General features: G+C 46.8%; 1 protein-coding gene across 1 annotated transcript; it reads left to right on the top strand.

Annotated features, from left to right (window-relative positions):
• Positions 1-6140: 6140 nt before the first annotated feature.
• Positions 6141-10169, top strand: LOC136534469 (probable receptor-like protein kinase At2g42960). The gene is made up of 8 exons (XM_066526891.1): positions 6141-6458; positions 6782-7561; positions 7668-7772; positions 8176-8298; positions 8395-8565; positions 8664-8793; positions 9424-9633; positions 9717-10169. Exons 2-8 carry the CDS (start codon positions 6900-6902, stop codon positions 9846-9848), a joined length of 1533 nt encoding a protein of 510 aa, XP_066382988.1. The 5' UTR covers positions 6141-6458; positions 6782-6899; the 3' UTR covers positions 9849-10169.
• Positions 10170-12604: the final 2435 nt, after the last annotated feature.

Below are 12604 nucleotides of genomic sequence, written 5' to 3'. Positions count from 1 at the left end.
GTTCCTCGTTCCGTCGTTCTTCGTCTTCGTCCTGTTCGTCGTTCCGTCGTTGTTCGTAGTCGTTGTAGGGTTAGTAGTAATTGTTGTTGTCTCCTTCCTCCTTTCATCTGCATGGAAAGAACTCCTACATCTCCTCTTGATATATTGGTGGTTGTTGGCCTTCGTGCCCATGTTTGGTATATATGTGGTTGTTGGCCTTTGTGCCATGTTTTTGCAGGTTTTGAGAACCTCCCCGTACAGGGGAGGTGCTGTCGAAATTTTGAGTCGACACTAACCATTTTTGCCCTTTTTTGCAGGAGGACCTGTGGGAGGGACTCGGCGACCCCGATCGTCTTTGTCGGCGCTGCGGGTCTTCCTGCACCGCGTCGACTCGCCACTGCACCGACTCTCCACCGCCCCGCTACCCTGACCTCACCGGCACCCTAGGTATAACCCCTCTATCTGTATGTGGTCTTTGGTCGCGTAACCTAGTTAGGTGTCTCCCGTCCGAAAGATATACGGTTGGAGGTTAGTCCCGTTTAACTCTTCATACATTGATCTTTAAATAACTTAGTTACCTTTGCATTACTGAAACATTCGATTGAAATGTTGTAGGCCGAGAACGAGAGGATGGCTCAGGAGCTGCGGGACATGGCGACGAGGACCGAGCAGGCCGAGCGGGAAAGACAGGATGAGCGGGCCGAGCGGGAAAGGCAGGCCAAGCAGCTGGCGGAGATTACGACGTTCCTGCAGAACTTTGAGCAAATGCACGGTGTAGCTGTGCCGCAGTTCGCTCCACCGTTGCCGCCAGTTATAGCTAGTCCTGTGAGTATGAAACCAAACTGCTTCGACTAGTGCTTTCATTAGATGACCACTCTAACAGATGCAATCTCTTATCCTTTATGCAGCCTCCGTTGGCGGGTTCGAATAACCCATCTCAGGCGTAAGCATGCGACGGCACTTTTCCTTCACCAAGCACTCAGTTTCCTCCCCACCGGTAGTTTGTATCTCTTTTTCACCGTTTGATGGACATGTAATGCACTGTGATCAACTATCGACTTGTTTCGATGGATATTTGACCTATTATGCTTGTGATGTCGTGTATGTGAGATATTGTGTGATCGACATGTGATATATATGTGGTATTGCCTTTGTGATGAGATGGATATGATATATATGTGCTATATTGTGTTTGTGATGTCACAGATGTTATATATATCTCTTATATGCTGTGTTTATGAATATAGAATAAAAAAAATTAGCCTCTTTGCCGAGTGCCCTGGCCCTGGCACTCGGCAAAGCTGGGATTTGAATCCCAGCTTTGCCGAGTGCCAGGGCCAGGGCACTCGGCAAAGAAATTACGAAAAAAAATTAAAAAATATTTGCCGAGCGCTGACCTGGCAGGGCACTCGGCAAAGAAATTATTAAAAAAAATAAAAAAAAATCTTTGCCGAGTGTCTCCCCGGTAGGGCACTCGACAAAGAAATTTAAAAAATAAAAATAAAAAATCTTTGCCGAGCGTCTCTGACATGACACTCGGCAAAGCATGTGCTAACGCAACCGGCGTCGTGACGGTCACTTTTCTTTGCCGAGTGCCGAGATTGCACTCGACAAAGACTTTGCTGAGTGCCCGATAAAAGACGCTCGGCAAAGAATTCTTTGTCGACGAATTTTTTATCGGAAGCTCCTTGCCAAATGCTGCCCTCGACAAAGACTTTGTCAAGGACAAAGTAGTCTTTATCGAGTGCATTAGGCACTTAGCGAAGCGCTGCACAGCAGACGAATCTACGTCGCGAGTGGTGGTAGTCAAGTAGTAACTGGACAGCATAAAGGAATATATAGTACGTACTCCGCTAACCATTCGACCGGCGCACGGATTTTCTGATCGCCTGATAGATGCCAGGCGCCCTGCGTACGTGTGTGATGTTTCACCAACACGACACACTGCATGCTGCTCAGACAGATCACTAAAACAACGTCCATTATTGTTGGTTGGGTCGTACTAGGATTGGTAGATGGACGAGCAGCTACTACTACTTAGTCTACTACTACTAATAATAGCATAGCAGCAGTAGATTAGTAGTTGTTGAACGTACTACTTACTGTGGTAGAGTATATTACTCTGATCCGATCCGTCCACTAGAACGGCGCGTCACCTACTTCAACCAAAGCGTTGTCGATTGTCGTCGTATATATACTGCTTGCTATGTTTTAAGCGATGCGAGCTACTACTATTCGGCGGCCTCCACTTCCCGGACACACAAACAGACGTCGCGACTCGTGTCAACCAGCAACAGCTACCAGCCCATGCCTGCCGAGCTCGGGAAAACGACACGCGCCAACCGAAAGCGGCGAGCGAGCAGCGTGTGTCGTCGCGATCCAATCATCCGTGGAGCCGGCCGGGGTGGGCGGGTGGTGGCAGCTGGCGATAGCGGGCGCGCACGGGCGTCGTGATCAGAATTCCGCGCCGGCGGACGGCCGAGGGCGCCAGCAGGCACCCGTTGGTGGTGTCCGGGAAGCTAGGATCGAACGAACCCATGCAATGACTCTCCATCGGTTGGGTCCACATCGGCGGCCGAGAGCATGCAGCTGGTATACCTAGTACTCCTACTCCGTAGGCAGCAGGCCAGCAAGTGATTCGACTCGGGAGCAGTGATGAAAACAGATCGGATACGGACGGATATCACCAATATTACATTTGTTTTTATATTTCTGTTCGGATTCGGATTCGAATACGGATAGTGTCAACTATGTCGGATAGGATACGATTGGATATCGACATCATAAATATACGATTTGAGTATTCGGATACGGATACGGTATCGGATGTTGGATATCCGGACTCAGATACGGACAGATCTCAATACCTCTAAACAGATTCGGTTTAAAATACGGTCGGAAAATATCCATACCCTTTTCAAACCTACTCGGGAGTGTTGCTCGTTCCGCTCCTTGTCTGACACCGCATTCTCGACGAATAAGCAGTCGTCGGACATCAAGAATGTCCGGGCTCGCCTCTCCCTCTCCGCTCCCCTCGGATGGCCATGCGGCTGCGGCTGCTCATGAGAGGGAGACGCGGGGTGGTGCCCGCCTGTGCCATGCGAGCCTGCCCCGGCCTGTGTCCCTCCCTGCGTGCCTTTCCAGTTCGCGTCGCATTATCTTGCATCAGCATCGTGGTCCGCCGGGGCTGGTACGAATGACTTTTGGAACCGGCACGATCGTCTACATCACCCGGCTGGTGATTAGCATCTGCGGTGCATGCCAGCCTGGGTATGTAAGCTGATATACGTACGTGATCCATGAGCCAAACCTGATTTTGTCCCAACTCTAAGAATACAATTTTTTTTTATCTGTTGACTCCCTTACTTTTGAGAGACTTAAATTTCACTTTAAACTCCACTAGTAATCTTCGAATCCAAACCCTATTTTTCTATAACACGTGGGACTGATAATGTCACGAAGGATTCCCAGATGAAGTGTTAGAACCAATGCTTACTTCATGGATTCGAAAGAATAGAAGAACAATATCCCGACAATGACAAAAACCGGTTCAATCCGATTCGGGTGACAATTCAGGTGCATATACCCAAATAGAATCCCTATTGATTTGCTAGTTGATAAGTTAAATATCTAGCCCACTCAATGATAGGCGCAATGATGAAAAAGGCCTAAAAAAACTTCTTTTTGTTCTGTGAACTTTAAGGTTAATTAGGCTATTTACCTCCTCTAACCCATTAATGATCCTTTCAAGCAGCTTGACTGCTGGCTCAATGCTTGTCGGATAAAGGATATAGCAAAGAGTATAAGAGTCATTTCCAAAACATTAGCTACGCTAGGGAATCTAATGGACTCATGATGAGCTGAGGTGTTGACTAAAGTGAATTGCAAAAGAGTTATTTTCCCAAACCATTAGTTTCTCAGCTGGGTGGTTAATAGACTTATGATGAGCTAGAACTAAGGGTCTATTTGTCACGACTTCAGCTATGGCTCCGGCAGCAGGTTCGACAGAGGAGCTTGAGGAACCACACCGAACACCCCAGAAAGAGGAGAAAAGGGCCCAAAGCCGTTTTAGCCTTTTAGGTGTAGGGAGGAGCTACAATTTGTGGCACCCCCTCTGGCTCTGACTCCTCCGAAGGACCACGTAGAGTGTCAAACATGCACTAATAAAGAGTTGAGTTGTCTATTATCCAGTTGTTTTGGACTCTCCACTGAATTTTAGTAGTTGACTACTGCTTTTCATGTTTTTTATTAGGCGTGCATGGATTTTACTTAGATACGATGTCATCATGGTGGATTAGTTAGGGAAGTCCTATGCTAGAAACCACATAATGTCTATTTAATTTATGTAGACACAACACATATAAACTATGTCTCCAATGGATCACATGTCTTCTCTCCCACTCATCTACATATCACTTATTTTCCTGCATTGGTTCTCGTGTAGATATAATTTCTTAAAGAAACTATTTCCTCCTCTCTTTCTTTAATTACAGTGCCACATCACTTTTTTTCTATTTAGTTGGCACTCTAATTAATAAACATAGAAACTATGTGGTTTGTGCATTGAGAGTGCCAGTTATCCACGAAATGTTGTGCGCCGTTTGGGCGTTCCACATGCTTGTTGGCAGTCAGGGGCGGATCCAACGGTGGGGCGGGGGGGGGGGGGGGGGGCTCGAGCCCCCCCTTACCCAAACCGGAGCAGTGGAACCCCCTTGGAGCTCTCATGAATTTTTAGGCAAAGTTCTATAGTGTTCTCTAGTGTAGGAGGAGCTGAGACTTAAATCGAGCAGTAGTCGGAGATATGTGTTGTTCAGCCCCCCCTAAAATTTTTTCTGGATCCGCCGCTGTTGCCAGTGACCTAGGCTCACCATTCAGCAACGAGCTTTTAATGATCTACTCATTCCATCCCATAAAAGAATATCATTCTCATTTTTTTGAGAAATCAAATATTTTTAACTTTGACTAACTATATATAAAAAATATTATTATTTATAATGCATAATTAGTATCATTAGATAAATTGTGAATACATTTTATAATAAATTTATTTAGTAATACAAATGTTTGTAACATTTTCTAAAAAGTTTGACCCGTACGCATCTCATAGCGTCATTCTTTTTGGATGGAGGGAGTATCTTGGTAACGACGCAACATTCTATTTTAAGGCCAGTATTAATGGAGATTTCATAAGAGTTTTATGAGCATCAAATAAGCTGATGTGACATAGTATTAAAAAGAGATATTAGAAAAGTTTGGTGGCATGAAATAAGTTTCACGAGAATAAAAAAAACTTGTCTATACTATTCCAACAAATGAGTCTTAAGAATAGTGACATGAAACCTCTACTAACACTAGCTTAAAGCATAAATAAAAAAATGCTGATACATGTCACCAAAAAAAAATGGAGAAAGTACTAGGAAATGATCCAAACATAGAACGTAGCATGACTGCATCCATATACGACCCTTTAAAACTTGCTGCGAAAATCGTTTCGGCGTCGTGGTTTGACGGGTCAAAGAGTGGAGTAGTGCACCCTGGTTGGCCTAATCTGTCAGGTGACTGATGGCTTCCGGACCCAACATGTGCTCAGATTCCTAAACATCTATCCAGTCACCCACGTCGAGGCATCAAATCGCCGACCGCCTAATCTGTCATGTGACTTTGATGAGCAGCGACAGCTGTGACCCGGCGGCATGCAACCAAGAACCATCAGACCTGGCCAATTTTTTTAAAAAAATGCGGAAGACAACAACGAAACCAGCCGCAGCGCAGAATTGAAGGCTGACCTGAGATGAGGCGATGCAGGTTGGCCGAGGTCGAGGTCGGGGAATGGTGGGGCGGCGTGGCAAAAGCTGCCGTGCTCGGTCCTGAATCCAAACGCCTCGTTGGTGTCGTGCTGATGCGCCTTCAGTTACTATTCTAATCTGCTCTGTCAGCAGACCAGCACGTTGTTCTCCCTTCCACACACACGAGACGCGCGCGCAAAACTCTCCCCTCTCCTTCGCTCACCTCTTTCGTCGTCGTCGAGATCTTCCTCCGGTTTTCAGTTTTCACCGCTTTTACTTTACTACAGTCTACCGCGCCAGCCATTTTCTTCTCTCGTTGACTGCCGCCTTCCTTGCGCCCAGCGCCCGCGGCCCGCCCCACCCGTTTCTCTTTTGCTTCGCATCGCACCCCTCCTTCACTCCTCGCTGATCCAGCCATTAATGCCACCAGCTGCTATACATCACTACCTTCCTCTTCCTCCTCCCCAAATCTCTCTCCTCTCTCTTCCTCTTTCTCTCTCCCTCGCTCTCTGCTGTCTATCCCCGCGCCGCGCCGCGCGGTTGTTGCCTTGCTACTGGTACGATCTCTGTCCTGATTCAGAGATTCTAGCCGGGACTTGGCGAAGTGCACGATTCGGTCTCTCCTTTTTGTGGTTTCAGGTTCTTTGCTTGTGGGAGTGAGATGAGTGGAAGGAGGCCCGGTTGCAGAAAGAGGTAAGCTTTAAACTGTCCTCTCGTTTTATTCCATCGAGCGTTGGTATCCTGATGGGATTGGGATCACGAGAGGATTTGGGGACCTGTTTTCCTTTTCCCCTGGGTGTAGAATTCAGCATCCTGTACGCATCGATGGAAGAAGAGAGGGGGCGCAATCTTGGTCACATCTAATATCTCTGACGGTAGTTTTTGTAAGGAGCAGATATTGTTCTTGTTCGTAGGTTGTCTTGATTTGCGGGAGCGGCGCAGTCTCCATTTGTTTATCCTCGGAATTTTAGCCCCTATATAAGTGACGTTTTAACCGCTTCGTTCGCGTTCTGCAGGGAGAAAACTTCATCTGCACGTGTTGCTGATGTGCATAAGAGGATCGGTTCCGTGCTGATAATATACAGCTGAATCCCACAAGCGCGACTGAATCAACTGTTTGAGCCTGACAGCACCATGGGTTCAGGCGATTTGAGCTCGGAGATGGAGAGGAAGGTTCTTGGCCTGACGCTGTGGGTCTGGATTGCCATCGGAGTGGTCGCCCTTCTCGTGGCAATCCTGCTGATGATCTGCATTTGGGTGGCGTCCCGCCGGAGGACCAAGAGAACCATGGACACCCTGAGGCAGACGCAGATCCCCATCTACTCCAAGGAGATCCCCGTCGACCGGGTCGGCGGGCGCAGCCTTGCGCAGACAATGCATGAGCGCGAGCAGCCGAGCTTGCCGCCGCCGGACAAGTACGCGAACCGGGAGCCGGCCGGGGCGCCGCTGGGCCACCTGGCACTCAGCAAATCCTCGGATCATGATAACATGAGCCAGGGGAGCTCGGTTTGCAATGTCGACCATGCTGGCAGCGTGCACTCCGGGGAGGATGGGAGCTCAGGACCTCGGAGGAAACCAAATTCGCCTGCGGCGTTTGTGTCAGCGTCGCCCTTGGTTGGCCTTCCAGAGTTCTCTCATCTTGGTTGGGGTCACTGGTTTACTCAGCGTGACCTTGAGCTTGCTACCAACCGTTTCTCTAAGGAGAATGTGCTTGGAGAGGGTGGTTATGGAGTTGTGTACCGTGGACGTCTAGTGAATGGAGCTGAAGTCGCCATCAAAAAGATCTTTAACAACATGTAAGCTCACCTTGTGGTCTCTGACTATCACATTGATCTTTGTAATTTGTTTGTTCTGGTCGAACTAGGATACTTAATTATGATCATATTATCTCCGGGTTTGTAGGGGCCAGGCAGAAAAAGAATTCAGAGTGGAAGTTGAGGCTATTGGCCATGTCCGACATAAGAATTTGGTTCGACTGTTGGGATATTGTGTTGAGGGGGTAAACAGGTATGTTCAACTGCAAGGCATGAATAGCTTGTTCAACCATTTCTTTCAGTGATGTGTGCATTTAGGTAAGAGTTTCTAAAAGTATGCTAATCTGAATATTATGTTAAACCTTGTAAGGACTATTCAAAACTGAATATTAGCTACTACCATGTAAATGGATTAGCAGAAGTTCTGCATTTTCTGTTTCTGTGAACTAACAGCTAAGTTTTAAACAATGCCTTCTTTTGCTAGTGTTCGTTTTTTATTCTACTGAATGGAATCGAGTTGATTGATCATCCATTGGATTGTAGTAGGCTTCTACCAACTGCCAAAAGTGTAGTGGTTCTAAATAGCCTGTTGTAGCTTTTTCATAGGGTCTATCATTATGTCATGTAAATATTACAACAGTATTCCTTTTTAATAGGATGCTAGTATATGAGTTCGTGAACAATGGTAATTTAGAGCAGTGGCTTCATGGAGCTATGCATCAGCGTGGTGTTTTCAGCTGGGAAAATCGCATGAAGGTTGTAACAGGCACTGCAAAAGCGTAAGTTTCAAACTTAATCTGCAAGTTACCTACATAGTTTGCTCTGTTTTAGCTATTTAAATTTGGTTCTTATTTTTCTAATTCTGATGGTTGCAGGCTTGCTTACCTTCATGAAGCTATAGAGCCAAAAGTTGTACATCGAGATATAAAATCAAGCAACATATTGATTGACAATGAATTTAATGGCAAGGTATCTGACTTTGGATTGGCTAAACTTTTGGGATCAGACAAAAGCCACATTACTACTAGAGTGATGGGAACATTTGGGTATTATTCTTTTTTCTAACCCATACCTGTCCATTTCCTTTGTATCTTTACAATTATTTATAGAGTTTAACTTTCCTCATTCATTTTTCTTGCTTCAGATATGTTGCACCTGAATATGCTAATACTGGAATGTTAAATGAAAAGAGTGACGTTTATAGTTTTGGTGTTCTCTTGTTGGAAACTGTGACAGGAAGGAATCCTGTTGACTACAGCCGATCTTCCAATGAGGTATAACGTTGGAGTTTATTTACTTTTATTCGTTGTCTTTTCGGCTGCTTATTTTTGGCAGCGCTGCAGCTGCAGGAACCCACTGTTGATACATTTTTTTTTCGAATTACACAATGTGTGTATAAACTCTCAGCAGCTGCAGCCGCTGCTGCTGCAAATAATTTCAGCCGAACACGAATGTCTTTTGTTGTATCCAATTGTATCCATTTGGATTTTACATCATTTTATTTGTTATAGTACCATTTTAATAATCAGGACCAGTGTCACAATTGACAATACAACAGTATTTAACTGGACTTTCTTGTAATGTAGTTGTTATGAACATTCCCATCAGTTTTGCATTCCTAGATCCTTAGGCTTTTGTTCGTCCTATCAAAACAGTAAATATTTTTATGCTTTCGCAAGCGGTAGAGTCGCGGTCCTGGTGCAAGCGGTAGAGTCTTACCGTCTGTGACCGGAAGGTCCCGGGTTCGAGTCGCAGTCTCCTTGCATTGCACAGGCGAGGGTAAGGCTTGCCACTAACACCCTTCCCCAGACTCCGCACAGAGCGGGAGCTCTCTGCACTGGGTACGCCCTTTCGCAAATTGCGAACATACATTTTGTCCAGATGATAACCCACCCTTCCATCAGGTCAATCTTGTTGAATGGCTCAAAACAATGGTGGCTAATCGGAGGGCAGAGGAAGTGGCTGATCCAAGCTTAGAGGTTAGACCCAGTATTAGGGTTCTCAAGCGGGCTCTTTTGGTGGCACTGAGGTGTGTTGATCCTGACTCTGAAAAGAGACCTAAGATGGGCCAGGTTGTTAGGATGCTTGAGTCAGAAGAAGTTCCATACCGGGAGGTAATGATTAAAGAAAAATACCTACCTTGATGTATACTATAAGTAAAGATGGCTGCTTAACGTATATGTTCTCTTGCCAAAAGGATCGAAGAAATCGTAGAAGTCGCACTGGAAGCATGGATATTGAGTCCATTGCAGAGGGTTCAAACTCGGCGGAGTTTGGAAAGAAGGTAGAAAGGACTGGAAGCTCAACATCTGACAGATCTCAACCATGAGGCCTGGAAATCTAAGCTATATCATGAACTGTCTCAGAAACGATGTTAAATCACCAAGGTGACGTGCTGTCGTGATAGGGGATGCTGGTAGGTAACCGAGGCAAGGCAAGCCCAGGTATTGCTACCTAAGTGTTAGGCCTAGGTTTCAGGTGGAGTAGAAGCATTCTTGGATGAGGAACCTGCTGGTCTCCTGTTATTTGTATAGGTTATATGTTGGCACCTAAGGAATTCATCTTGGGTTGGTTGGGTATTTAACAATTGTTCGGTTCTTTGATTTTTTGCATTGTTTCCTTCTTAAATCAGTTTCACTTCTCCATGATGCAATGCTGCACATGAGGTTGTGGTCTTAGTGTTACTGCTTGTCATTGTTTCTCATGTTACCTGCCGCCTGCCCTACCTTATCCGATGAGTTAGTTGGCGGAACCAGCCAGAGCCTACATGGTCGTTTGGCAAAATATGCTGATTCTCGCTGACTTGATAGATGCTGATTACTTCTTGTCAGCTTAAGGTCCTGTTTGGTTGGTGCCTATGTTTAGCAAGAGATGAGTTTATGATGTGTGGGACATGGTGTTAAGAAAATATGGCGAGCTATGGTTGCCACAATGAACCAAACAGCTGCTTAAGAAAATGTGGTATTACTAACGACTTAATATTTTTTTTTGAGGGGAACTAACGACTTAATATGTGGTATGGCAATGAACCAAACCAGCCCTAAATGTTGTGGTCACTGTTTTCGGAGATTGTTTGAAGTTTGAATGAAGACGAGTTCTGCATTGTTGGACGGCCCATAAGTCTGCAGTCTGCTTCATGGCCCAATAGCCCACTTGGTCCAGTTATGATCGCAGTCCATGGTGTGAGCATTTTTGTTTTCACTTGTGTTTTGTATGACATGTGGGCCCATTGCCCCCTCTCCCTTTCCACGGCAGATGTGGCACCAACATGGACAAAGTGGAGAAGTAAAATGTGATATTTTTTTTTTCATTATAGTTAGGGGAGGCAATATTAACTTCTTCCACTTTTGTTTTGCCTATCATAGCAGCAAAATGCTTTGACACCTCCGCATGAAAACTTGGCGATGCTAATATGGCCGAGGACATTGAGGGCTAATCCGCATTAGTTTTTTTTTCTCAAATTGTGGACCATTCATTTTTCAAATTTGGATTTACCTATATATTTTTTTAAAAAATATGCTCAACGACTGGAACGTGCTATTAAATTAGTCCCATTTAACTACTAGAGATACTCTACAAAATATTAGATTAACTTTCACTGACTACTATTTTATTTCTCTTCAACAAACACCAACTAGTAAATTTATATTTGTTGCGCGTTTGGTCTGGATGGTGTACTAAAGGACACAAGGTTTATACTGGTTTGGGCAGAATATCCCTACGTCCAGTTTGCTGATGCTCGTGTTATTAGCACTGAAAATGGTTCATAGTAGGGGTACAAACGGTCGAGAGAGGAACATGCCCCAAGTCTTTGATGAAATGGTCGAAAGGATGCCAAGAGCTCGATTGTTGCTTGGCTGTATGTGTGATGTGTGTTGAATTGATCCGTCCCCTTAGTGGGGTGTCCTGCCCTCCCTTTTATAGACAAGGGGGAGCAGGGGTTACTGATAGGAGAAAGAGGAAAAAAAACCAAAGGTAGATAAGGTCCTTCGAAGGTGCCGTGTCTTTCTTTTTCCGTGAGCCTGCCCTGTTGACATGGCAGACCATGCCAGGAATAGCACGTTCGCTGATCCTGATAGGGCCATGCTCTGGCTTTGTTTCAGCAAGTGGTCACGTCCCATCCTACTCCGACGGACAGTGCGACTTGCTAGGGTGCCGAGCCGTGACCCTACGGGGAGCAGAGGGGGAAGTGACTATACGTCCGTAACTATAGATGATGCGAGTTTCCTCCTGGATTGTAGTGGTTGTCGTATGCTTATGTCAGGATCCGCGTCCGAGGGCTGATGGCGGCGCCCACAAAACTGTAAGACAAAAGTCGGCGCCTACAACACAGTTTGGGCTCTGTCATGCCTAGAAAGGCTTAAAGCGCCCGTCCTGTCATATCCTGACGGTACTTTCCTATAGGCGTGTAGGGCACGGTCCTCGGTATTGCGGTTGACTCGAATGTCCTGTCTTACCCTGTGCTCATCATTATGAAGGAGCAGGGTGCAGTCGTCGAGCAAGGCGAAGCCTGTCCCAGGACATCGGGCGAGGCGGAGCCTGTCCCAGGACATCGGGCGAGGCGGAGCCAGTCCCTGGTCGTCGGGCGAGGCGGAGCCAGCCCTCAGCCATCGGGAGAGGCGGAGTCTGCCACTAGAGGTTAGGCGAGGTGGAGCCCGCCCTCAGCCGTCGGGTGAGGCGAAGCCCGCCCTCGGCCGTCGGGTGAGGCGGAGCCTGCCCTCGGTCGTCGAGCGAGGTGGAGCCTGCCCCTAGTCATCGGGCGACGTGGAGCCAGCCCTCAGCCATCGAGCGAGGCGGTGTTCGCCCCTAGACATCGGGCGAGGCAGAGTCTAGCCCTCGGGGGTCGGGCGAGGTGGAGTCTAGCCCTTGGGGGTCAGGCGAGGCGGAGCCAACCCTCAGGGGGCGGGCGAGGCGTGGCCAACCTTCGGTCGTATGGGCAAGAAGTGCAGTTGCACTTTTGTCTGTCTGGAAGCATCAACGTTTGATAGTTATTAACTCCACCTCATTGGGCACCACAGTATTAGGTCCCCGACAGTAGCCCCTAAGCCCCTAGGTGATTCAGACAGAATCGCCCGGGGGGTGATT

Source organism: Miscanthus floridulus, unplaced genomic scaffold (assembly GCF_019320115.1).
Source record: "Miscanthus floridulus cultivar M001 unplaced genomic scaffold, ASM1932011v1 os_1960_2, whole genome shotgun sequence".
Lineage (NCBI taxonomy): Eukaryota > Viridiplantae > Streptophyta > Magnoliopsida > Poales > Poaceae > Miscanthus > Miscanthus floridulus.
The sequence above is the reverse complement of the archived record's forward strand: the minus strand, read 5'-3'. Positions and strand labels throughout refer to the sequence as shown.